The sequence below is a fragment of the Podarcis liolepis genome (genome assembly GCF_965112155.1).
Source record: "Podarcis liolepis genome assembly, chromosome: 3".
NCBI classification, from domain to species: domain Eukaryota; kingdom Metazoa; phylum Chordata; class Lepidosauria; order Squamata; family Lacertidae; genus Podarcis; species Podarcis liolepis.
This window is the reverse complement of record NC_139557.1, coordinates 4,558,780-4,586,098: the sequence shown is the minus strand read 5'-3', so window position 1 is coordinate 4,586,098 and position 27,319 is coordinate 4,558,780. Positions and strand designations below refer to the sequence as shown.

The window sequence follows — 27,319 nt, the reverse complement described above, 5'->3', positions numbered from 1 at the left end:
GAAGACAGGAGTGCCTGACGTGCTCTGGTCCATGGGGTCACGAAGAGTCAGACACGACTAAACGACACAACAACAACAATGCTATCTCGTAAGGCAACAGAAATTATACCATAGTTGGTGGTATCAAGGGGTCACTGAAAGATGAACTGCAAGGTCACACTCTCCCTCTCTAAATCCTGGCAAAGGTCATCCACCAGGGAAATCAGGGCAGTTTCGGAGCCAAGACTGCCTGGAGATCTTAAAAGACTTGCCCTGCTAGAATCTACTAGGTCCAGTGTTTCTGATGCTGGTGGTGTGAGGTTGCTGGAAGAGAGGAAGAACTACTCCCCATTGCCTCTCATCTCTGCTCCGACCATTTATTCTCCATTTCAGGAGCAGAGAAGGCAGGAGTCAGAGCGTGTGTTGGCACAGAAGGTGCTATGGATGCCTTAGGGGGTACAGTGGTGCCTCGCAAGACAAAAAGAATCCGTTCTGTGATTCTCTTCGTCTAGCGGTTTTCTTTGTCTTGCGAAGCAAGCCCATTGAAGGATTAGCGGATTAGCGCTATTAGAGGCTTTTAGCGGCTTATCGGATCAGCTGATAAGCGGCTTAGCGCTATTAGCGGCTTATCTGCTGATCGGATCCGCTGATAAGCGGCTTAGCGCTATTAGCGGTTTTTATCAGCTGATAAGCGGCTTAGCGCTATTAGCGGCTTTTAGCTGCTTTTAGCAGCTTATCTGCTGATCGGATCAGCTGATAAGCAGCTTAGAAAAAGGGGGGGGGAGGAAAAAAATCCCAGCAGGAACTCGCAAGACATTGTCGTCTTGCAAAGCAAGCCCATAGGAGATTCGTTTTGCGAAGCACCTCCAAAACGGAAAACTCTTTCGTCTAGTGAGTTTTCCGTCTTGCGAGGCACCACTGTATTGTGAAGGCATGTGGTTTGGAAGTTGTGGGGCTTAGAATCATAGAATTGTAGAGTTGGAAGGGACCCTGCAGGTCATCTCATCCAACCCCCTGCAATGCTTCTACTCAGCTTGGTCTTGGGTTTTCCACACTCCGTGAGCCAGGCACCAACAAACGCTTGTACCATCACTACTCTCACATGTTTCTAAAGGTGGCTTATATAAGCTCTGAACTGTGGTGCATATGCTAAATGGTTACTGCTTTGTTTCATAAGGACCCGGGGTTGGGTTTTTTTTTTTTTTGCAACATGAAAATGGAGAAATGGTTCAACTTTGGTTTACTGTGGCACGCTTAAGCCAAAATACAAGAAAACCCCAGTTAAAAGGCCTAGTTCCACTCCCATAGTAAACTCTAAATGTGTTGGACGTAGGAGTTGTATTCTACCGTTTCTTTTCACAAGACAATGAGAGCCTGAAGCTATCAGGTGCGAGCCTTCAGGTGCTACTGTCAAAATAAGAATGAGTTCATGTGTTCCCTTCTAAACAAGTAAAACCTCACAAGATAAATATAGCACTCTGGACACTTTTCTGGAAGTGGTGGGGCAGTCTCAGTTAGAGTAGGTGCAGCCTAAAGTAGCCCCTTGTGTACTGCAAAAAGAGGGGGGAACGAACACACAGATTCACATACAAATTTCATATGCTAATTTATATGTCTGGGTGGAAATTTAGAAATAATTGCTATGATTTAAATGAAAATTCAGTACATCTCACTATGGTGATGACTACGGCCTCTGCTCTCGCTACATGATGGACAGCTCTTCGGATAGAGAATACCTTTAAACAGAGAACTCTGTAAAGTAGGATACATGGACACCCTAGTGCTGGTTGTTTTATAAAAGGCTGTTTACTAACAGCTTTGCCCCTTATTTTTTTCTGCTTTACTTTGTTTAAAATTAAACCTTTTTGACAACAAAAATCCTGCAAAGTGTTTTATTTCCCTTTTTGTTTTCGGCAACTGCTGTGCTTGATCTGAATACTGCAGAGTTTATGCAGCTTACATTATCAGATGGAGGTGACTTTATTTCCTGCATTTATTCTTCCGGACTGAACAGCATTATGCAATTATGCCTGCTTTTAAAACTGCGTATTTTACACGGGGTGATTCTGTAACCAGGCCATGATGCATTATGGCAGTGATAATGTATACAGATAAGCCAAAGGAAACATGTTGCTGCTGTGCTAGGACTGAAACAGGATATTGCACTGGAAATGGAATGCTTAGTGCTTGCAAATTAGGCACTCCTTTTTTCTTTTTCTTTTCGTTGATGGGGGGCAAAAGAGAAAGCCTTGACAGCCAAGTCTCATATCGAAATAGAAAAGAGAAAGTGCAAAGTCTAATGCTGTCTGGCATGGTGCTGCTCTGTTGAAATGGCTCAGTTTGCGCATCATGGTTAGCCATGTTTTCCTGAGATGTGCATGAGCTGGAAGGAGCTGCCATGAGCCACCCACCTCAGATGGAACCATGTACTGGGCTATGCTTTCAGCCGGCAAATACCTTGTGGTAGAAAATTCCTTTGTTTAGCTATACTGTGTGTGAAGAAGCACTTTCTTTTGTTCCAAATCTTCCAGCATGCAGCTTCGTTGAATGGTTCCAAGTTCTGTTGTAATAACAAGGCCCAGGGCTTTTTTCCCCAGCCAGAACTCACCGGAACTCTGTTTTGGCTCCATTGTCATTATAAGAGAACAAGGGAGGTGTTCATGGAAGAAGAAGAAGAGGAGTTTGGATTTGATATCCCGCTTTATCACTACCCTAAAGAGTCTCAAAGCGGCTAACATTCTCCTTTCCCTTCCTCCCCCACAACAAACACGCTGTGAGTTGAGTGGGACTGAGAAGTGTGACTGGCCCAAGGTCACCCAGCAGCTGCAGGTGGAGGAGCAGGGAAGCGAACCTGGTTCCCCAGATTACATGACTACCACTCCTAACCACTATACCACGCTGGTTCCAGCACCTTTTTTCCTATAAAAAATAGCACTGACAAGGCCTATCCACTTTCCCCACACCTCAGTCATGTCTCCCCACTCTTACTCACCTTGTTTCTAAACTTGAGAGAAACGGAAATGGGTGTCGGACAGGTAAGCCATATGCTGTTATCAAAAAGGGAGTGGACAGCAGACGAGGGAGCTCTGAGGAAAAGAGGGACTGCGAGGCAGAGAGCCTATACAGCAGCAAAAAAGTCAATGGCAGGTAAATAGGAACTGAGTTTAATACACTTGTTTAAAATAACCAGCTAGTTATTAGTTATTAGTTATTAGTACAGTGGTACCTCGGGTTACAGATGCTTCAGGTTACAGACGCTTCAGGTTACAGACTCTGTTAACCCAGAAATAGTACCTCGGGTTAAGAACTTTGCTTCAGGATAAGAACAGAAATCGTGCTCTGGTGGCGCAGCAGCAGCAGGAGGCCCCATTAGCTAAAGTGGTACTTCAGGTTAAGAACAGTTTCAGGTTAAGTATGGACCTCCAGAACGAATTAAGTACGTAACCAGAGGTACCACTGTACCAGCCAGTCACATCCCAGAAGAATTTTTATCTTGGTTTCTGAATTCAGGCTTTGCCATCTATGCAAAGGGGAAGAGTGTGTTAAAGTAAGGATCTTCCACTTTCTTTACAGTCTCACACAACACAGTTTTTATCTTCCCCCACAATGTTCTATTTCATAAATTAATTACCTCTAGGATGACAAGCCTTACCTCCTGGGTCTCGAAGATGCTTTATTTACTTCCATACTGAGTGAATTTTCCCACCCTTCCTCATCCAGGATTTAGATTTCCCTTTTGCTTCTGCCCATGTTCAAATTAGCCTCTTCAGCCCAGGAACTGGCTCATGGTGACCTAGACCTGCCCACTCCCCTCCCCAGCTCATCAGCAAGCAGAACTATTTCCACATTGGCTTTGGAGTCTTCCTGCTGCATTTGTAGCTGCCCCTGTCTGAGTAATTAATGATAGTGCTGTTGTTTATGGGCTTGAGTTGCTAACACTCTTGGCTGGAAATGCATTTCTACCTTTGGGGCCTGCTAGTTTTCTGTTTCCAGTCCCACTTCACTGGTCCAGGTCAATATTTTCTGTGTAAATAGATTTATCCAATAATGGCTGGTAGGAGAGTGTGTCATTCATCAGTCCCGTAGCAAACACACAAGACCAACTTCCACTAGAGCCCAGGAGGCTGCACTAGTGCAGATTTGAAGAAAATGTTCCTTTTTTCTGTGTTGTAGGTACAATCCTGTGGTGTGCTTGATACTGAATGGAAGACTTTGAGGCCATAACCACCCCAGTCCTTGAAAGAAAAGGGTCCCATAAACTTCAGTGGAGTATTTGTCTACACAAGCAAGGCCTAGAATCGGGGCCTAAGCATGAGTTGCTTGAACTGGTCCTACCCCATCCCCTGCGAGAAATATTCTCTTGGTTTTATGTGGAATTCTAGGGCCCTAGGTATATTAGAGGTGTATCCAGGTGGCAAATTCTCCAACAACAATGGCACTAAACAAAGCAACAGGGGAGCTAATGAGGTACACAGCACTCATTATGATCTATTAATCCAACTGGTCTATTGTCGTCACAAAAATGATACACAATACGTATTTCCTGAATAATGTAATATGGAGCTACAATTGCTTGCCGCCGCCACCCCACCACAATCAGCAATGAGATTTCTTTCTGCTGATTGATAAATCTAGTGTCACCCCCCTAGATCTTACAATAGTTCCTTTTAGAGTCAAACTGGAAATAGTACATAGATGACAGTTCTGAATAATATGCCCCTATGTTGAACGTTTCCTATGCTGACATTAAAATAAAAAACAGACTTTTAATAACAACAACAACAACAATAATAATGCCCAAATGACCACATGCAAGTTTAACACCATAGCAACATGTTGGAAAATTGTCTTGCATCAAGCAGTCTGAAGGACATGACTTGCGAGTGCAAATCTTAACTCTTTCACAAACCATTCATTGGTGTCTTCCTCCAACCTGTTTATGTTAATGTGCTAAAGTGTGTGGCAGAGGCGGGATCTCTGTTGTGCAATGATTCTATGACATCCTAGAAGCAAGTGAAACAGACCTGCACAAACTGTGATCCATCAGGCTAAGGGCTAAGCCTTGCCCCACCTTTGCTCCTGCCTGCCTCAGACTGCACGGAACAGAAAATTCTTGAGCACAAGGCCAAGCAGAACATCAAATTGAGCACAGAACAAGATGCCCAAGCCAGCTTTAAAACAATGTTTGAGATAGTGATGACTATGGCAATGCTTTTTACAAACTGCCTGCTCCAAATAATTTTGGAAGGATTCGCTAGCAGCCTTGCTGCTCCTGGTGAGCATCCTTTATAGATCAGAGCACTGAAAGACATAAGCATATTTTGTCTGTAATGTATCTGTTGCTTATATTTTCTGTTAACAAGCCCAAAGGTATACAGACGTACTTGGAGAGTGTGGGAGGTTGACGCAGGAATTGCTTTGTCTTTTTAAATTATGGTTCTGTTCTCCTTCCTAATTGCTTCTTCACTAGGAAATCGCTTTTTCAAAAAACATTTCCCTAAGAGCTAAAGATAATCAACTTTTGTTTGTTTCTGTAAATATTTTTGTGTCCTTAAGGAAATAATAATTTCTATTGTTGCAAGAATGTGGTGGTGGCCACTCCTCTAGGAAGAATTGGAGCAGATGGCTGTGAATACATTCCTTGAAAAAAAGGGCAACTTGGCAACAAAAATGAAGCCAATTCCAGCCCCTCCTCCCTCTTTTGACATCTCTGAAGATGTGATTTTGCTTCCCTTCAGGTGGGTAAGGGGAGGGCTAGGGGAAAGCAAATCTCTCTGGTGTATTAATCTGAGGAGCTGTCAAGAGTTCACAGCCTGGAAAGTACGCACCGTGTATTCCATCACTGAAATTAAGTGTTCTGAAAGGTGGAGCTGGAGTCCTGGGTCTCTGGCATGGGGAAATATATACACTGCATTCCATCACTTAAAATGTTAACCTTGTCCCTCACTGGTGACTGGGAACAGGAACACTTGCTCCATGCTTGCTAGTTAAATGGCAATCTGTCAGTGCAACAGGGACGGCAGGGAGGCTGTGTTGTGTTATGTCAGTCTCTGTGATTTGGCTTTAATGTTCCATAGTTTCACTTGTTTGCGCTTGCAAGGCTGGGCGAGGGAGTAGTAATATATATATTACTTAAAGATTTCCCATTGCCCCAACAACTTTGTCCCTCCTGCTGTGGACCACAGCTAATTACAGGGGAAAATAGTGTGCTTCAAAAAACTTGTCTAGCCTAAACTATAAAGATGGTCCAGCAAGTGTGGCGCTAGTTGGAGGAGCTAAAAGAGTTTCTTTATTCTTTTTATTCAATAAGGTTGCATATCACTCTACACAGGTTCAAGAGCCTATTGATTTCAGTAGTGTGAGTGTGTGAAAGATGGTTTCCTGTGTACGCTCTCAGAAAGGTTTACATCTGCAAAATGGAGACAATGCAATGCTCTTTCGCCGTAAAGAATTAGGGTTTGCAGGAAACGTTATGCTGACAAATAAATAGCACAGAACATCTGTAATGTTCCATATGCTCTATGACAGGGGTCGGCAACTTAAGGCCCATGGGCCGCAAGCGGCCCACGGGGGTCATTTAACTGCCCCCCGAGCCACCCCTGAACTGAGCCGCCTGCTTTGCAAGTCCCTGCACATTGCACTAAACCAGCACGGCGTGGGGACTCACTTCTGTCGGCACCAGAAATTGTGTCTGCGCAGATGCCAGAAATCGCAGGCGCATGCATTCATGCGCACACGCAATCCAGCCCACGGAGGAATCTCTGCTGGAGTGAACCGGCCCAGGCGAGATAAACTTTGCCGACCCCTGCTCTATGACATCTACTCCATCAGTCCTTGCATCTATACTGAGAGTAGGGTCTTTACTATTTTAAGTTTTTTAAATGGAGGGTCCCTCCTAGGCTGGGCTGGTGTTCATTTCCTTAGGCATGTCTGAGCTGATATTTTTAGCCAGTGCTCCCCAGGTCATATCGTGAAGCCACATGAAACAATTAGTTCAGTCAGCAATATTCCAGGAATGGCACCTATTTTCTTATTTTTCACACCTGTTAATCTACTAATGAGATGCCCTCCAAATATTGGGAATGCAAATGGCCTAGAGACATACCAGGCTTTGGCTACTGAGCAATTTTCTGCCTTGCACCTGTTGCCTTCGGACAGTGTTAGTGAGGATGATGACAGATACATACCTCGCCCTTGTTGCGTTCAGCTGTCTCCGTCTCGTATAGGCATGACCCTCTTCCACACTTCTTCCACAAGTGTAGTTCTGTGGGTTCACAGCTGCTTTTTGCCCCCTCTTCATGCTTGCTTCAGCTGTGCATGTATGAAGTCTCAGACTTGCACAAAAAACTCCACTCCATGTCCATTCCCAAAAGCATCCCACAGAGACAGTGGACTTAACGTAGCTTTGCCTGACCCTATAGGGTTTTTAATCAACCAGTTGTATTGTGACTCCTCCCATCTTATTTATATCAATTCTCTGGGGAAACAGGGAATAGGGCTTCTTGATATAGACACAATCTGGGTGGTGATGACTTTCAGTCCTGTTGTATGTGGCAACAATTGCTGCTTGGACCAAGCAACTACTTTCATTTCATTTACGTTAGCTTGGAAGTTTGCTATCACTTGGTGGGTTTTATAAACATGCAGGTTGGTGGGAAGGGGCTGGGAGAGAACTGAGCTGATGAGTGCTGATGTTTTGCTGCATTTACTGGCAATTTCCCCATGTGCTGCTATAGGTGTTCACCCCACCATCCCAATCCAATTCTGGTGTGTGGGGGCAGGAATGGGGAGGGGCACAAATAACCAACAGGAATCATAAGTTGAATCCAATTCTCAGTAATATTTAGGATAAACAAAAGCACCCCTTCATTCAGTATTTTACTGAACACTAGAAAGAAATAGGATTACATGTTACTTAGTAACTAGTAATTGTTAGGTGATGTTCTCAAACTTTTCCAAATCACCCACAATGGAATTTTGAAGATGATTTGCAGACTTTATGCTTCTCAGTTGTGGCTTCTCCTAGTTTAGCTTCTCCCTACTTAGCCCATTTTTGTCTCTGCTGAACAGAAAGTGACAGCCTTTGAGATATTTGAAGATGGCTATCATATCTACTCTCAGCCTCCTCTTATCCATACTGAACATACCCAGCTCCCTCAACCGTTCCTCATAAGGCTTGGTTTCCAGACCCTTGATTATCTTGGTTGCTCTCCTTTGCACACCTTCAAGCTTGTCAATATCCTTCTTAAACAGAGGTGCCCAGAACTGGACACAGAACTCCAGGTGTGGTTTGACTGAGGCAGAATAGAACAGGCCTATGACTTTTGACAGTCTACTATACTAAATTCAGTATTTTTATGCTGTGAACCACCCTGTTATCTTTAGGTAATGGGAAGTATACAGATGTAAATAAAAATTATAATAATACTTCTGTAGATGCAGCCTAGAGTAGCATTAGCTTTTTTGCAGGTGCATCACAGTGATGACTCCTGTTAAGCTTGTGGTCTTCTAAGACCCCTAGATCACTTTCACATGCGTTACTGGCAAGCCATGTGCCCCCGCCATCTTATATTTCTGCATCTGCTTCTTCCTGCTTGCATGTATGTAGAACCAGGCATTTGGCCTATTGAAATTCATTTTGTTAGCTTGGGCCCAGTTCGCCAATCTGCTAAGGTCGTCTTGAATCCCGATTTTGTCTCCTGCGGCACTTGCTACATCTCAGAAGAATGGTATTGTATATACATATTTGTGTTGCGCGTTTATCACTTCACTTGAGTGTCACAAGAGCACCAAAGCAATCTTTATACAATTTTATCCATACAGTCAAATAACTCAATTCTGATGTGAATGGATACAGCTTTGCACCTCCTAGACTAATGTGTGTTTTGGAATATATCAATCCTCCTGATTTCTCATTTCTTTGAATTCAATGATACAGTTCCTGTTTCAAAAAACATATTTAAGTGTGGGTGAAATGTACTTAGAAATTCATACATTGGGATAAAATGCATAATTAAACAGCATATTTTGTGATAAAATATGCAGAACAACAACACCACCACCAAAAAACCCCCTACAGATTAGTGTGCAAATGGGATGCAATGGGTTCACAACATTAGCTTAGGGATGGATGATAAATACATGGACTGATCTTTCCACTTAATGTAGGTGAAGGTTGAAATCTGGAGCAGAGTCCTGTCAGCAGATTTGAAAGAATGGGAAGTATTATAGTAGAAGACATTTAGATCTTTGAACTTAAGCATCAACACTTTGAACTGGGCTTAGACATTGACAGGCAACCATAATAGCTGAACTCAAATTGGTGTTGTGCAATTTGCCCCTTGGCCCGGTAGGGACATGAGCCTTGTACATGTTGCTCTTTCTGGTTTGTTTTCAATGGCATTCCCACACAGAGGGCCTTGCAGCAGACTTAACAGAATGTTTCTAGAGTATGGACAAGAGTTGCAAAGTATATTTCAGAGCTTTTTTTTACCAGATTTGTATTCTGCTTTTCGACTAGTGTCCCCAAATCAGTTCACAACAGCCATAAAATCAACCAAATTCTCTAAAATCAAACCATAAAATAAATTAGGCCATTTGTGTTTGTCTTTTAAGATCCTGATTTTGAAAACAAAACCACAACAAAAAATTAACTCCCCCCCACCTATGGGTAATATCTAGTTCCTCTGAATATGAGGGAGGAGAGGAGCTGAAGGAGCTGAAGGCATGGGGTGGCATCTCGGTCTCCACCTCCTTCTTTCTGTTTCCTGGTTTTCTCAGGGATGTCAGTTTGGCTGATCCTTGAGCTGTTTTGCTATACCTGCAGTTCATACTTCTGTCTTCTGCAAAAGAAGACCATAGAATCATAGAACTGTGGAGTTGGACGGGATTCATAGGAATCTTTTGCCCCGTGCTTTCCTTCTAGAAAAAAGGTGCCAGCGCTGTGTACCCTTGAGTACCCCCAGAAAAAAGCACTGCTTTCGCCCAACGTGGGGCACGAACCCACAACCTTGAGATTAAGAATCTTACGCTCGTATTTCTTCCCTTGGTCTTGACTTTATGACTGCATCACCTGGAGGACAGGACATGCCAAAGAAAGATTCCATGATCTGCCTAGCTGAACATGTCCCCCTCCCCCCAAAAAAGTTTGTATTGCTAACCTTTTTTGCTTTCTGTTTCATTTTTAGAGCACCCTCCCTCTTAAATTTTGTGGATTCTGGTCAAAGAACATCAGCTGGCTTACTGGGCACCAACCACAAGATGGCGATAATGTCACAGTAGAAAGAGGCCAGACTTTGTTCTTGGATACAAGCACAAACATCCTTAACTTGCTTCATGTCAAAGGTCTGAGCAAATTTCGTCCTCTCCTATCCCCCCCCCCCAATTGCATCTATTCATTTGCTTTATTCTGTTGCTTTATTAACACTTAAACCTCTTATTTTATGTATGTGGAATTGTCCAGCGCTGCTTGAGGGGCAAGATGCTTTTCTGCTTTGTTTCACTATACACCTGCACATGAAAGAGTAGCAACAGCAATGGTCTCACTAATAAGCTGCTACTGCTGCAGATGAATGTGGAGAATTCATGTTGCCCCTTGCAGCTTCCACCGCTGAGGCCTGCGTGTCAGAATGCCAGTAGCTTGAAAGCTAAAATAAATAAACTTAAGGAAATTCATGTGAGGAAAGTTTCCTCTCTTCTCCATGCCACCCCTGAAAAGCTTCTCTAGGGGGCTAGGGGGCCTTTCTGACCAACGTGGCCCTGGGCAAAGGAAAGGAATGAAAGGGAAAGGAAGCCTTCTTCCAGGAATTTCCTTAAGTTACACTTATTTTAAGATCCAAGGCAATGTGTTTATAGAATCGTTTAATGCTACTATTACGGTGGCTTACCACCATCTACATGCATGATGTTCTAATCTAAAATAGGTAAAGGTAAAGGTGCCCATGACCGTTAGGTCCAGTTGTGGACAACTCTGGGGTTGCGGCGCTCATGTCGCTTTACTGGCCAAGGGAGCCAGCGTTTGTCCGCACACAACTTCGAGGTCATGTGGCCAGCATGACTAAGCTGCTTCTGGTGAAACCAGAGGAGCACACGGAAACTCTGTTTACCTTCCCACTGAGTGGTACCTATTTATCTACTTGTACTTTGACGTGCTTTTGAACAGCTAGGTTGACAGGAGCTGGGACTGAGCAATGGGAGCTCACCCTGTCGTGGGGATTCGAACCGCCGACCTTCCGATCAGTAAGCCCTAGGCTCAGTGGTTTAGACCAGAGTGCCACAGAGTGGAATAATTTTCCACAGGTCCATTGCATTACCTCTATTTTCAAAGGCATTTTTGCATAGGATGCATAGAAATACAGTAAAAAGGTAAAGGTAAAGGACCCCTGACAGTTAAGTCCAGTCACGGACGACTCTGGGGTTGCGGCGCTCATCTTGCTTTACTGGCTGAGGGAGCTGACCTTTGTCCACAGACAGTTTTTCTGGGTCATGTGGCCAGTATGACTAAGCTGCTTCTGGCGACCCAGAGCAGTGCACGGAAACGTCATTTACCTTCCCGCTGGAGCGGTACCTATTTCTCTACTTGCACTTTGATGTGCTTTCGAACTGCTAGGTTGGCAGGAGCAGGGACCGAGCAACGGGAGCTCACCCCGTCACGGGGATTCAAACCACTGACCTTCTGATCAGCAAGCCCTAGGATCTGTGGTTTAGACCACAGAGCCACCTGCATCCCAATCTAAAATAGAAGCAGGTAAGCAAAGGGGAATGGAAGCATGGGGAAGAATGTGTGGTTTTTTCAATTGCAATGGACTTTGGCATAGTGGCAGTTGAGAACAGGGGCTAGCAGTGGGCGAGGGAGAAGCAAATCCAGTGGGAAAAGGAGAAGGTGGGAGAGAGAAAGTGAGTTGGTGCCGTCATGGGAGAAATGTTTAAAGAATAACCGGGAGTCCAAGCAGTGAGAGTGAGCACAGGCTCTTTGGCACTTGCTGGGGTTCTCCTCCTCCTCCTCTATTAAGTTTGTATACTGCCCTTTGTCCAACAATCACAGCATAAAAATACAAAGCGAGAACACAAAATACACAGTAAAACAGAAACAAACCAATAAGCCCACTCCACTGTGTGTTATGCCTTGAGGTGGGAGAAGCCACAGAGGAGCAAAGGTGTTGCACCCAAGCGCATACACCAGCTCTTACTGTCTGTGCTCCTGGCTGTAATGATGTTCCCTAAGTCTGAGCGGAAGGAGCTGGTTTTAAATGAACTGTTGCATTTCTCATTGGACCTGGTTGTGCTTCTCAGAGAACAGCTCCAGTTCACACACGTCCAGCAACGTGTGCTGTGTAAAAAGGCAACAATGGTGTGTTTGTGTGTTCTAATACATATCTGGAAGGTGAGGAAACTCTGCGTTGCTCTGCATTGCTGCATGCCGGCATAATTAAAAGGTTGGAGCAAGACCAGGGAGAGCCCAATTCAAATAGTCACGAAACTTACTGGGTGACCTTAGGCTAGCTGTTCTCTCCAGCCTAACCTGCCTTGTAGGGGTGATAGGATAAAATGGGGGAGGGGAGAACTGTGCACACGTTGGAGGAAGGGTGGGGTAGGCAATCCATCAATTTAATGTCCTGTAGAAGCTGGCCAGAGCGGTACCTATTTATCTACTTGCACTTTGAGATGTGCTTTCGAACTGCTAGGTTGGCAGGAGCAGGGACCGAGCAACAGGAGCTCACCCCATCACCGGGATTCGAACCACCAGCCTTCCGACCAGCAAGCCCTAGGCTCAGTGGTTTACACCACAGCACCACATAATATATACACATGCAAACTTGTGCATGTGTGCGCATACATGCGCACACGTCACACACTGTTTCAGAGGTTCTCACTGCGTCTCATTTGTGGTGTTGTAACTTTTCTTAGAAAAACAGAAGTTGGTGTTTTCCACCCGAAGGAGGAGCTCTGTTAAGGCAGAGTCCTGTGAAGAAATTCAACTAACTTCCTTCAGTTTTGTTGAAAAGATAGTTCTATCAACAGAGTGTGGGAAAAGACACAGAAAAAAAAGGTTTAGATAGGGGACAGGGTTTTGAAGGTAGCATTTTAATTCTTCAGTTTTATACCTATTGATTTCCAGTTTTTCCACGGAGCAATTCTCATCATCTGAAGATGTTAGCAGCTAATGAGGCTTAATTCTACAAAAAAGTTTTATCTGCTGGCATCTGGTGATCAAAGTGCTGTTGTTTTCTTTTCTTCCAGTATTTGCTGGCAATCCTTTTTAAGTAAAGTTTCAAATTCTATATCTAAGTCAGAGGCAGGTTTGTCCTGATCCCACCACAATCCCATTATTTTTATTTTTTAAAAATCTGCTCAATATAAAGGTGCATGGGTATGAACTGATGTGTGGTCCATGTGAAGCCAGTAGCTAGACTTAAAAACAAAACAAAAACGCTTTCACTGACTAGACATCTTCATTATTTTTATACTGCATTGCCTGAATGTAGTTCCCATTTATCTAATCCATTTTTTAGTTTTGCTCAAACCTTTTCAGATATAATTTTGGATTCAGTTTTTAGTTAGTATTTGGTTTTTATCATTAAAAAAATGCTATAATTTAAATACCGTCAGAATGATTCTAGCAATGACCATGTTGTATATTTTTTTTAAAAAAAATAAATAAATTCCACCAACTAATGGACAGTCTACTTCAGTATATATGCTTGTGTGTGTGTGGTTTTTATTACTAAAGAAGGAAACTTCTTTACCTTCTGTTTATATGTTGTATCTAGGATTGTCGTAGTCTTGGAAAAGCTATGTACAAACGGAAAATACCTGTTTGCTATTCAGATGGAATTCAGTTGGAATAGGAAGAAAATCCCATCAAATATCAGTTGACTGATTTTCAGTACCTTTGATCTTTGTAAATTCTGATTTGTGACTCAGTACAGGATGCACACATCTACTTCTAGACCTGCCAAGAATGAGGCAACAGCTTGCACATGAGATTCCTACAGCTCTTATTAGCCAACAAAGTTGATTATATGCATATTTGGCAGCTGCTAAGATTCATCCCAGGCTTCTCTGGTGCCTCAGTGAAAGTTAATCCTAGCTCTATTAACAAAAGAAATTGCATTCCACTTCTGCAAAGCTTTAGCAAAATGGTTGATCAGTACATTTCCTCTACTTGTACAATGTAAGAAGTGGCACAGGTGGAGTTTAATAAGAGCCTTGGTGTGATTACTTGATTTCTCATTGCTTTGTTACATAACCCAATGACTGGCCGTGGAATGGGTAAACTGTGTGGTTGAGACAACATGACAGGTCTGTCTGCATGTGCAAATTGTCACTTGATGCTGCAGTCATCAGATAATGAACATGCGTGTGTGAGCCAACTCTGTTTGTTCTCCAAATATTAAAGCCCTTAAATTTTCTAGGAACTCTCCAAAACAATTACAGCTTTGTTGTGCTAGTTCTATGCAGGTTCTTAGATACCACCTTTGCCAGGCAAGCCACTCCACACATGGGAAGTGTGGATTGATGGTTGCCTTAATTCACCTCGTTTCTTACCATCCCTGCATTTCATTCCTCCAGATCTTGAAATGTAGTGCCTTCATTAGCCAAACGGTTTATTGTATTGGCTTTTCAAGTATGGACACTGATTAATCACTTCTTCCCATAGCAGCTGCTGCAGAGAAAGTTGCAGAGCAGGTTCTGTGTATAATAAGCAGCCAGGTTGTTTTAGCTTTAACGTTTCAGTTGAAATTAGAAATAGTCCTGGACCCCTACAGAGCAGATGTCATCATAATGCACTGTGGTCTAAACCACCGAGCCTCTTGGGCTTGCCAATCGGAAGGTCAGCGGTTTGAATCCGTGTGACAGGGTGAGCTCCCGTTGCTCTGTCCCAGCTCCTGCCAACCTAGCAGTTTGAAAGCATACCAGTGCAAGTAGATAAATAGGTACTGCTGTGGCGGGAAGGTAAACAGTGTTTCTGTGTACTCTGGCTTCTGTCATGGTGTTCCGTTGTGCCCGAAGCGGTTTAGTCATGCTGGCCACATGAGCCAGAAAGCTGTCTGTGGACAAACTCCGGCTCCCCCAGCTTGAAAGCAGAGATGAATTCATCTGGACTTAACTGTCTGGGGCTCTTTTACCTTACTTTACCTTGAATTCAAATAGTGATGCTGCCTGAGTAACTGCTTAAACAATTGGGGAGACAAGGAAGTGATTGCTTGCTATGACCCATTGCAGGACTGCTGTTTCTTATCTCTCTGAAGGCCATACAGATAAATTATATATGTAACATATAGGGAGCCCATCCCCCAATATACAGAACACCCACTGTCATTCGTGCTGTTCCAGAGCAAGTGCAAATGCCTGCATGTTATGGTCATAACCTTTCTTCCTCTCTGGCATTTGTTTTCTTTGGCACACAGAGCCACATTTGACTAACCACACCGAACGCGATGCTGTTTCATTTCTGTTCATGTGGCGCAGTTTTCCTCCAGAAGAGATGCCTTATTCGAGCTGCTGATTAAATCACCCTTGCTTGGCACTGGTACTGTCAGGAAGGAGTCCAAGCAGCTTGCAAGGGAGCCCATGCCATCTGAACAGATGGGCACACATGCAGATGGCCAAGAAACATGGACATCAGTTTGGGGAGTTGATTTCTGACGGAGAGTGTTCAAGCATCTGCCTGTGTATAACTCAGAGTGGGAGGAAGGCTTTGATCCAGAAAAGTGCTTTCATACACTGCTTGACTTTAAGCACACATTGAGTTCTATGAATTCTAATGGGAGCACTTGCATATTCAAAATCCAGCACCTGTTTAAATGCCTTGCTTAACTGGGACTGGAATTGGTATCCCTAGTGTGCTGTGGATCTGCAGTTGGTGAAAAAATATGTTTAACGCAAGCTGGATAAATGCAGTGCAAAAATTGCTACACAGTGCATGTAAGAAATCCACAAAGTTAGACTGACCAGTATAGCTAATGACAAAAGTATGGTACTGATGTCATCCTCCTCCTGTCCTGAATTTCTCATCTGCATTATTTTTTTACTTTCCTTGAAATTCCTATCACTGGCCTCAAACACCCAGGAATCTCACCAATCTTTCTGAAATCATCCTCTCTTGTCGTTATGCACAAGAGCAAATCTCCAAAGGTTTAAGTCTTGCTAATTGTTAGATAGACTTTTCTGGTTTTTCTTTACCTTTACCTCTGTGGGACTCTCCCCTAGGTAACATTAACTTTGTTACATTTTGAGTACAGCAAAAGGACACGGTTGCTACCTCTTGCTGAGGCTTTGTGTAGTCTCTCGTGTCCAATGGAAATATGCAATCTAAAAGTGATGCCAGTTCAGGAGAAAGTCGCAAGTGATATGTAGCAGAAATAAAAACAGAAAAATCCCAGGAAAGGAGGAATGGCTGAGTGGCCCCTTGTGCGATACCTACAAGGCTGGCATGTTCCCTGGCCGATTTCCATTTCCATTTCACAGACTTTTGCAGCATAGCCTCCTCTTGGGAGCAACCAAGTTCTTTCTTTTTTTAAAGGGGGAATGCCTGGGAGTAGAGACTAAAGTTTATTTGAGATGACTGGTAATTTTGATGGTTTCTTCAAGCATCAATCAGCCTCAAGATGTTTCTCTTTACCTTCCTCATATGAGGGGAAGAGTGCGTTGGGAAATGTCTCTCTTGTAACTATATAGAAGTGATTATTTTTGGTATAATTGTATTTATTTTGCTTGGTAGGAAGGCCATCATTGCTCTAGTTCATTGATATTTTTACAGAATTACCCCAAGGTCATATGTAAGATATCCCTTGCTTTCTTGGAGAGCCAGAACAAACAGTAGAGAAGCTGGAGTCAAACACTTGCTTGGGTAATATTCATTCTTTTCTGCTCTGAGAAGAGGGGTCAAGTGCTATGAAAGCAAGAATGAGCAGCAGCTTAAAAACAAGGAAAAAACCAGCCCTGCAAGGCAATAGCTGCATACTTATTTTGTACTAACAGAGTGCAGGAAGGGCTGGGTTCAGAGAACTAGCAGTTAAGACACAGTTGGACCTAAATGCCTGTAAACTTTGAAAGTGTTACAATTAAATCAGGCAAGGGGTTTGAATTTAATCCTTCCCTGTCATTTCTTTTCCTCATGTTTATTCATTTAGCACTCTTGCTCTTAATAAGTGGCTGGATTTTCAAAAAGACAAAATTTACAGCAATGAGAGAAAGCAGTGCTCCCTTCTTTTAAAGTGGAATAGAACTTTGAGCATCACCTGAAAAGTAGATTTAGGCTTGCATTTATCACATACATTGACAATGGTTGTATGAGCTCTTTATTTCCCCCCATATAGCTTCAAACACTTTCAATTTTCTTTTCTTAAAAAACTGTGTTTTAGTCATAGTGGTATGAACAATTCAGCATAAGGTTTTTCACATGTTTTCTCCCTTAGCCTTCCTCCCACCTGCCCAGGATTCACACTGGCTCACACAGTTCAAGCAAAGTTACTCCAGGAACATGAGAGTTTTACTGCAACCTACTGAAGGAAAAGGGACGTGGGTGGCGCTGTGGGTTAAACCACAGAGATTGGGCTTGCCGATCAGAAGGTCGGTGGTTCGAATCCCCACGACGGGGTGAGCTCCTGTTGCTCAGTCCCTGCTCCTGCCAACCTAGCAGTTCAAAAGCACGTCTGAGTGCAAGTAGATAAATAGGTACCACTCTGGCGGGAAGGTAAATGTCGTTTCCGTGCGCTGCTCTGGTTTGCCAGAAGCGGCTTAGTCATGCTGGCCACATGACCCAGAAGCTGTATGCCGGCTCCCTCGGCCAATAAAGTGAGATGAGCGCCGCAACCCCAGAGTCGTCTGCAACTGGACCTAACGGTCAGGGGTCCCTTTACCTTTTATTTTTACTTTTACCTTTGCTGAAGGAAAAGGATTGCTGGTTGCCGCTTTAAAAATTAGTAGCAGCATATCACTGGATATCATTTTTAGTTGGGCCAAAAGATCACTCATATATTCCAGTAGTCTAATTGGTTTGCTTTCTGTTCTAATTTTATATAGGCTACAATATTATCCTTAGAATGCAAATAAAGCATTTGACCTGTGCAGCCCGTGTCCATATCTGCTTGCAATTCTTCATGTTCATATTGGACATACACACTATTTTTCAGTGCAGTAAAATGATGACTTGGCTCTGTATAACCTGTAGGATCTGATATGGAGTTGACCGGCCTCAAATGATGAAGCATGTGAGTTAAAAGTGAGCTCATATGATGCTGCTTTTGTTCTTTGACAATAGGTACTCACATATTCAGTATGAAGATTTATGCACATCACAAAACTCGTTCAGACTACTGTATCTGGCAAACTGTATTAACTGACAAAGTAATAGCACAATCTGGCGCTGTGGGTAAAAGCCTCAGCGCCTAGGGCTTGCCGATCGAAAGGTCGGCGGTTCGAATCCCCGCGGCGGGGTGCGCTCCCGTTGCTCGGTCCCAACGCCTGCCAACCTAGCAGTTCGAAAGCACCCCTAAGTGCAAGTAGATAAATAGGGACCGCTTTCTAGCGGGAAGGTAAACGGCGTTTCCGTGTGCGGCTCTGGCTCGCCAGAGCAGTGATGTCACGCTGGCCACATGACCCGGAAGTGTCTCTGGACAGCGCTGGCCCCCGGCCTCTTGAGTGAGATGAGCGCACAACCCCAGAGTCTGGCAAGACTGGCCCGTACGGGCAGGGGTACCTTTACCTTTACCTTAATAGCACAAACAATCCTATACACTCAGAAGTAACCCAACTGAGTTCATTAGGACTTACCCTGAAGTATCAAAACAACACAATTGTTTAGAAATATGGTTTTCTCCTTATTTCATATGTAAATCAGGGCTCTAAAAATCTTGGGTTCCATTTTTTGCAAAGCTCCAGGAGAGACCTGCTCTCATGAAAGGTGTTGACTTTCTCTTTGTGGAAGATTTTCTCTTTGTGGAAAAGATCTTTTATATCAGGGATGGGGAACTTTGGCCCTTCAGATGTAGGGAACCACAGTTCCATGACTCTAACAATTGTTCATGCTTCCAGGGACTGATGGGAATGGGAGTCCAATGACATCTCCATTTCTGTTTTGTATACTACCCAGTGTAAATTGCATACCCTTCAACTGCCCTGTTTTAAGCAGGACATCCTGGAATCACAGAAGCCAATCCCAGTTTCTGTTTGATTCCTGGATGTCCCATGTTTTGATCCGGTGTTCTAGGGTGAGTCTTTGTGTCTGAGCGCTGGACCAAAAGATTCTGGCGCTCGTGATCAGGGTCACGCCAGAGTGCTGAAGGTCCAGCCCTCCAACATGACCCTCTAATGAGCCCAGAGTGCTGGTGCTGTGCTCTCATGCCATGCACTCACCCCACTTTTGGGGGGGGGGGTGAGAGGATGGTGCGGGACACATGACTGGCCCAGGAGTAATGAGTGTCCTAATTTCAGGTAAGAAAAAGTTTGAAAGCGAAGTATGTTAGAGTTTGCCTTTGTATTTAAATTTATGTTTATTATGTTTAGAATTTTGTTATTAATAAATAAATAAATAAATAAATAAATAAATAAATAAATAGTATAGTAGAGAGTGGGACAAGGAATAAAATGTAGTTGTTTTTATTAAATATAAACTGCAAGACATAACCAATACAAGCAAAAATTCACTTTTAAAGACCAGATTATCACAGTGTTGTAGGTGAGGGGGATTGTGGACAGAGTTGGTGCAGATAGCTTCTTTTTTTACCAACATGTCTTTGAAAACCCTCCCATAATGGCCTGGTGAGAGCTGCTTCATGCTTTTTCATTTTGGAGATACAGCGGTACTTTGGTTTTTGAACGTAATCTGTTCCGGAAGACTGTTCGAGTTCTGAAACGTTCGACAACTGAAAATAGCCGACAGCTAGGCCTCAGGATCTTGCACTCAGAGGAAGCCGCATGGCATGTTTGACTTCCGAGGCATGCTCGAAAACCGAAGCATTTAGTCTTGGGTTTATTGCGTAGAAAAACTGAAATATTCGTCAGCGGAGATGTTTGAAAAACTGTAATGTTTGCCTTCTTTGTTGGGGCAGGGGGATAGTGGGGAGATTATATAATGAACAAGACAGTTCTGCTATGTTGCTGAGACTACACCTTCCTACTGTTAATTATTGTTAATGCTGTTTCTCTTTCAGGAGGCAAGCTTGTGTTTGTTGGCCCTGGGCCAATAGAGCTCCATGCTCATTACATTCTGGTTTCAGATGGAGGAGAACTTCGGATTGGCTCCCCTGGTCAGCCTTTCTGTGGCAAAGCCCAACTCCACCTCCAGGGCAGTATGCACTCTCCAGGATCCTTTCCATATGGGGCCAAATTTCTGGCTGTGAGGAACGGAACCCTTTCCATGCACGGTGAGCTTAAGCCACAATTGTGTGATAGATGTTTCAAAAATGCTCAGCATTAACAAAACCCATATTTTCCAGCTGATTAAAATAGCTTTCACTCGAATCTCTCTGAAAGAGAACTGTGGAATATTGCAGCAGCCCTGAACATCCACTCTCAGTTATAAAAAGGTGTAGGAATTATTTGCACATCCTCTAGTGCTGTAGTAGAGCATCTCCAGGTAGGGGTGGTCTTATTCTCAGGATAAGGCAGCTTCCTGTAGTGGAAGGGCCAGAGTTCAGTGGTAGAACATGGCTTTGCATGCAGAAGGTCCCAGATTCCATTCCTAGCAGCTCCAGAAGACTCCTTGCCTGAAATCCTGGAGAGCAGCTGCCAGCCTGTGTAGGCAATGCAGGCAAGTTCCAGTGGTCTGACTTAGTATAAGACAGCTTCCTATGTACTTTCTACTTAGGATAGAGCCAAGACAAGTGAATTAGGTTCTGAAAATGATGTTTTATTCCCCAATTAGTTAAGTCCTTCCTTGCATACGTATATGGCAAAGTCAGTTTGGGTAGACAGCTTCTTTTTAGCAAAACCCTGATATGTTTGGACTAGTACACTGGTTTGCATTGTGTCTAGAGTGAGTTCTGAATTACTGTGAATTAGTAACTCCGGTGCCCAGGTTTGTCTCTCAATATCCTTCTCTTTTGTATAATAAGCCATATCAAATATTATATTCATTATTTTAAGAATTTCTATCCTGCCCTTCATGATACGGTCATAGGACGGGTTACAGCATATCAAAATACATTAATTAAATACAACCAACACACATTAATGCTTGAAGGTGCAATATGGTCGCTGCTTACTCCGAAGAGCATCACAAAAAAGGAAGGCCCAATTACGCAAGCAAAATTCTTGGAGGGATGTCTCCATTTCCACCAAGGTCAGGCTGTTCAATTTACATTGCCTAGGCAACTGCTTAATATTCCAGACTGTTCCTGTGGCTGGCGATATCTCAAACATCACTCTTGTTGATAATGAATTCAAGTGGTGAGTGCTGACAGAATGAGGTCACTGAGAAACACGAGGGCAGTGTTGGCCTTCTCAAGGGAACCCTGATGTTTCCAGAAGTAAATAAATAGATAATAAAGCCAAAGGGTTCTAGCCAGCTCCAAACACGAGCCTTCTACCATGATATGGTACAGGAGGCAGAGGGAACGCCTGGACCTGCATCTCAAGGTCTGAACAGCATTGGAAGGAGCCCTGAAGAGGAGGACCTCTCTTAGAGGGGTGGAGATACAGAGCAACATTTTTTATTGGTCTTGCTTCTTCTCCTGATTGATGACCTGACAGAACTATGGAGTGCCAGCATTTTCTTTCTGCTTGGATTTTACTAGTCTCCAATGCCTTCCCCCTGTTTTGCTAGCAGGAGAAGCATTTGTATGGAAGGCAACAGGACCTTGTCTCCAGAGCATTTGACCTAGGTGCCATAAAAAGACAGACGGAAGGAACATCCACATGAAATACCAATGACTATTTCTAGTCATGTCCATGGCTGTAGAGAGTAGACTGGGTGATCAAAAAGAGTCATTAAGGGAGAAGAACTGGGTGGCCTTGCCCATTCTATTGGAAACATCTTTTGGTTTCAATTCTTCAGCAATGATGCAAGAAATACAGTGGTGCCTCGCAAGACGAAAATAATCCGTTCCACGAGTCTCTTCGTCTTGTGGTTTTTTCGTCTTGCGAAGCACGGCTATTAGCGGCTTAGCCAGTGTGGTGTAGTGGTTAAGAGCGGTAGTCTCGTAATCTGGGGAACCGGGTTCGCGTCTCCGCTCCTCCACATGCAGCTGCTGGGTGACCTTGGGCTAGTCACACTTCTCTGAAGTCTCTCAGCCCCACTCAACTCACAGAGTGTTTGTTGTGGGGGAGGAAGGGAAAGGAGAATGTGAGCCGCTTTGAGACTCCTGAAGGGGAGTGAAAGGCGGGATATCAAATCCAAACTCTTCTTCTTCTTCTTCTTAGCGGCTATTAACGGCTTAGTGGCTTTAAGAAAAAGGAAACAAACTCGCAAGAACTCGCAAGACGTTTCGTCTTGCAAAGCAAGACCATAGGGAAATCCGTCTTGCGGAACGACTCAAAAAATGGAAAACTCTTTTGTCTTGCGCGTTTTTCGTCTTGCGAGGCATTCGTCTTGCGAGGTACCACTGTATTGGGCTTGCCATCCCATCTCCTGTCCGAGGCGCAGTTCCAGTGCATGGGTACAATTAAGTTTCACTCAAAGCGTGTAATCCACCATTTAGTTGTAATGCAATTGAGCCTCTATAAGTAAGATGGAAAAAAGAACACAGACTTTTCTGCCTTCATGCTGCTTATGTCAAATACAAACACATTTTCCTGGTTCCAATATGGCATCAACCTAGCTTGTAGTATAAAACAAATTGGAGTGCTTGTCAACATTTTTATAGTTTTGAAATAAATGTGTATAGCTAGAGCAGATCTAAATCATTAAACAAACAGGCTTTTGAGGGGGAGAGAAATCAGCTGTCTGAGTAGACAGGGTTGAATGTAATTTAATTTCTTATTTTCCTTCCAATAGAAAATTTGGAAGGAAGCGTTCTATAGCAATGGCTGAATGCTGATTGTTTAGTAACTGCCTGTCAGCTTCTTCCTTTGATATGTTAATATGACTCAGGGTTTTCCCAGAATTCTCTCCAAGCGGCAGTCCTGTGCTCGGGTGGTCGGAGTAGACAGGGAAATTGCACTGTTGCCTTTGGCTTTACCCAGCTCCCCTGCCAATCAGACCACACTCCCCATAAACTGCCTGCCAATCACATGTCAGCTTTAAAGGAGGTCTCAGTCAGCTGGGGTAACTTGAATTTTTGACAATGTAATTATGGCCCTTGTGTCCACAGCAGAAGCCTGAATAGGATGGAGGGAAATTTTTTTATTTTTATTGATTGTTCAGAAGAGAAATTTATCAATGTCTCTGGCTCTGTTCATATGTATTCCCCAAGAAACTCTCCTGACAAGTTTCCAAAGAGAAATCTAGCTTGGTGGCCTTGGCCATATGTTTGTCCTTTCCATTATAATCGATCTAGACGGGGTGGCTGTAGTTCCTGAGAGAACATGCAGAATTTCAGGTGGTGCAAGCTTTGTTCAAGATATAGCATGCAAAAGAATTACAGTCGACATGCTGCAAATAAAACAAACCTATCCATTTCCCCCCACTATGGCACAGATGAACTGTTTGGTGTCTGGTGCAAGAGTCAACACTGGAAGTGTCTGAACTTGTGTGTGAACATGATGTATACAGAGTACCTTGATACTATTCCTGGCATAGTTGGGAATTCTCTCACCCTTCACCCTGTCCTTCTGTGCTGCTCCTGCCTCTCTTGCTCTCTTATGGATAATTCCAGAGTCTTTGCAAAACTGAATCCTGGATGCAGAATAAACTAAACAAAGGCACTGTAGTTCTGAATCCAGTTCTCAGGCAACACGGAGAGCTTTGGGTCTCTCTGAGCTGACTGAGGTGTTTCCATACTAGGCATTTAGCATGGAATTGCAATACAGTGGTGCCCCGCAAGACGAAATTAATTCGTTCCGCAATTTTTGTTGTCTAGCGAATTTTTCGTCTTGCGAAGCACGAAATCCCATAGGAATGCATTGAAAATCAATTAATGCGTTCCTATGGTCAAGAAAAGTCCAAACAAAGCCAAATTTGGTACAACAACAGTTTATTAACTGCTCTTTAAAGTCACACATACTGTAAAGAGCAGTTCAAAAATTTAAGGGAAAATAAATTAACTTTATAAACAAAACATGTCTTTGTTTTTAGTCAAAGAAAAAAAGTCGCGAGACATTTTCGTCTTGCGAAGCAAGCCCATAGGGGAAATTCGTCTTGCGAGGCAAATCGCGAACGGAAAAACCTTTTGTCTAGCGAGTTTTTTGTCTTGCGAGGCATTCGTCTTGCGGGGCACCACTGTATTTAGGTTGCTCACTTTGGACAGAGCATTTATATGATGCATCGTCCAGTTATTGTCATCCTGTATCTTCCCCACCAGAAGAATAGTACAATCCTCCTGGTGTAGGTACCATTAGTGATACTCTTCTATGCATATATTTGAAGGGCAGGAGTCAGAAGGAGGCTTGGCTATATAGCCGGTGGCTGAACCAGTAACAGCTCAGCCACAAGCACCATAACCATTTTAGCATTTTGTTATTTTTTAAAACTTTTATTTAATGTTAACTGCTAATTTTATCTAGTTGGAAATAGCACTAAAATGCTTTTAAAATTTTTATTTTAATATGCTCTTTTTATTTTATTACATTGTAATACCAATTTAAATAATAAATCAGAAGAAAAAAATCTTTCCAGTTGCCACAATAAACCACCTTGCTGAAATGACATGGAAAGGGTTCCCCAGTCATTTTTTAAAAAAAATATTATAGCTCCTGTGGTCTCCTCTGGTCCTCTGGTCCTCCCCTGGCCTGGCTTCAAAACTTCGGCTTGGCTCTTCCCCTTCCCCAAGTATTGAAACTCCGCTCAGACCCTGTCTCCAGGCTACAGCAGAGGTGATCCAGTGCCCAGGAGTAATTTTAACCAACGCTTGCCTTCTAGTTCCTTATGTAGCTGGTGATTCAGTGTCCTTCCAGCAAAGGAGACAAATTGCTGAGTCACTTATAGGTAAAATGCTAAGGTTTAAATGCCTTAGGTACCAATTAAAACCGTAAAAAAATTATTAAAACTGTTAAAAACTGATAAAAAACTGCACTACTAGCATGGAGCTTAGAGCAGGGCTGCCCTTGCTGGCGCAATCTTGGTTTTCTCAGATCGCTCTCCTAACAGGGGACATCCAGGAGCATGGAGGTTCCCTGATGTGCACTGCACAGCACACATCAGCTATGGCCACAGATTCCTGCCTGAATCAGGCTAGGTCTGTCCAGCCAGCATAATCAAGCAGTCTAGCTTGCAGGACTGCACAACCTCAGGCTATAATTGGTGAACTTATAGTTTGCCAGATCCAGATGCAAGCCGTTCCTTGCAGGGCAATGAAATTGTGTCTACTGCAAAGATTATAGTGAATGTGTGCTTTGCTTCAAATGGTTGTTCAGGTGAATTGGACCTTCCTGTTCCTCATCTTCAACACTGGATATGACATAGCAGAATGTATACATAAAAGGGTGCATACACCCAGCAGTGTGGAGAATGCTTCTTATAGCCAAAAGAAGCCCAGGGATTGGGTAACATTGGGTGCAACGTGTTTGGAAGTAGCTTTGGTGTCTCACCTTATTTTAGCATTTCAGTGGAAGATGTTATGTACTTTTACATAAAGCATGAATCATGAATAGTTGTTTAAAAATGTGAACTAGAGCTGAGCTCCTGTTGAAATGTGGACCTAGATCACAGCAAGTAGCTTTTGGCTAACCAAGGCATCCTGGAGGTTTATGTATTCCAAATTCTAGGTTTGTCTTTTAACCATGGAATCATCAGTCTTCCTTTCTTCACCCCCCCACCCCTCCAATTCCCCTTCATAATGACCGACTTTTAGTTCCTGAAGTTATAGGCAACAGATCTTAACATTTGGATGATCATCTTGCCCTACACTGATGTTCCTAAAAGCGCTCATTCTGTCTCATTCACTAACTGCTTAGGAGATTAACTGGCAATAATGGAAAATGTGAGAAGCTGGTGATGAGTCTGTGTTGTACTTACGCACTTAGCCCTCACAATATCTTCTTCCCTTTCATAGCAGTGCAATCTGAATTACAGGTTCATTGCATTGCACATCACATCTTGCCAGCTTGGCCCCTGATGCTATTGTCAACTGGTAATACCTATGGAAAATACTGGCAGCACTTTGCTAGCATTACAGTGGTGCCCCGCAAGACGAATGCCTCGCAAGACGGAAAACTCTCTAGACGAAAGAGTTTTCCGTTTTGGAGGTGCTTCGCAAAACGAATTTCCTATGGGCTTGCTTCGCAAGACGACAATGTCTTGCGAGTTCCTGCTGTTTTTTTCCCCTTTCCCCCCCTTTTTCTAAGCCGCTAAGCCGCTTATCAGCTGATCCGATCAGCAGAGAAGCTGCTAAAGGCGCTAATAGTGCTAATAGTGCTAATCCGCTAATCCTTCAATGGGCTTACTTCACAAGACGAAAAAACCGCTAGACAAAGAGAATCACAGAACGGATTCTTTTCGTCTTGCAAGGCACCACTGTATAATGGTTGCAGTATTGTAATGCAGAAGTTGGCTCACCCAAACTTAATTTGCTAGTGTTGGGTGGGACTAAATCCTAAATGTGGTGCTTATAATAAATGATTTAGGGAAATGGTAAAATAATTGACTAAAAGCAAGACTGTTGTTGCCAGTAGCAGATTGCAGGGTGCTGTGGTGGACCTTACCAGGGAGAATGGAAGAGGAAAGGCAGTGGGGAGTTCTGCTCATTCCCCTCCGGGGTGTGGCATTGCTGCCAGGCCTCTGATGCCTCACCCCTATGGAATTTCTCTTTGCCAGGAACTCCGGTTAGCAAGAGACCAGTCCACTCTCTCACTGGCTGAGGGACTTGGATTCAGCCTGCCTGCAAATTGACTAATTGCAGGTGAGCCCAGGGGTGGTCTTTTGGGTGGGGTGGGGCGGAGTGGACTGGGGTCCAAAGAGGACTTCATTCCAGTCCACTCCATGAAAATAAAAGGTGGCCCACCCCTTCACTGGCACCACCAGTCCCCCCTTTTTCCTACCCACACTCTCTTGGTTTCATCTTGTTACCAGGAGTAGTTGTTTGGTACTTGACCTCTCTATGGAGGCTCTCAGTGCCCATATTCAGGGCCAGGAGGTATTTTTCTGTCAGACTACTCGGCCTTGTCTGAGGGTTTTGCCTTCCTCATAACTTTGGCGGGTTAGGCATGGTTGGAGGGGAAGTTGTAAGCCTCTGTCTGCCCTTCTGTGGGAATGGAGTATCCCGTTAACGGGATCCAGGACAAGGGATCCAGGACACTAGTA

At 43.6% G+C, this 27,319-nt stretch overlaps 1 protein-coding gene across 4 annotated transcripts in view; it reads left to right on the top strand.

Annotated features, from left to right (window-relative positions):
- Positions 1 to 27,319, top strand: part of PKHD1 (PKHD1 ciliary IPT domain containing fibrocystin/polyductin) — a 245,536-nt gene that overhangs the window by 86,061 nt on the left and 132,156 nt on the right. For all 4 annotated transcript variants that reach the window (XM_083495101.1, XM_083495102.1, XM_083495103.1 and 1 more), the window contains 2 exons: positions 10,167 to 10,323; positions 20,136 to 20,348. In XM_083495101.1, the coding sequence (XP_083351227.1) occupies positions 10,167 to 10,323; positions 20,136 to 20,348 (370 nt within the window). The remainder of the gene's footprint in view (positions 1 to 10,166; positions 10,324 to 20,135; positions 20,349 to 27,319) is intronic.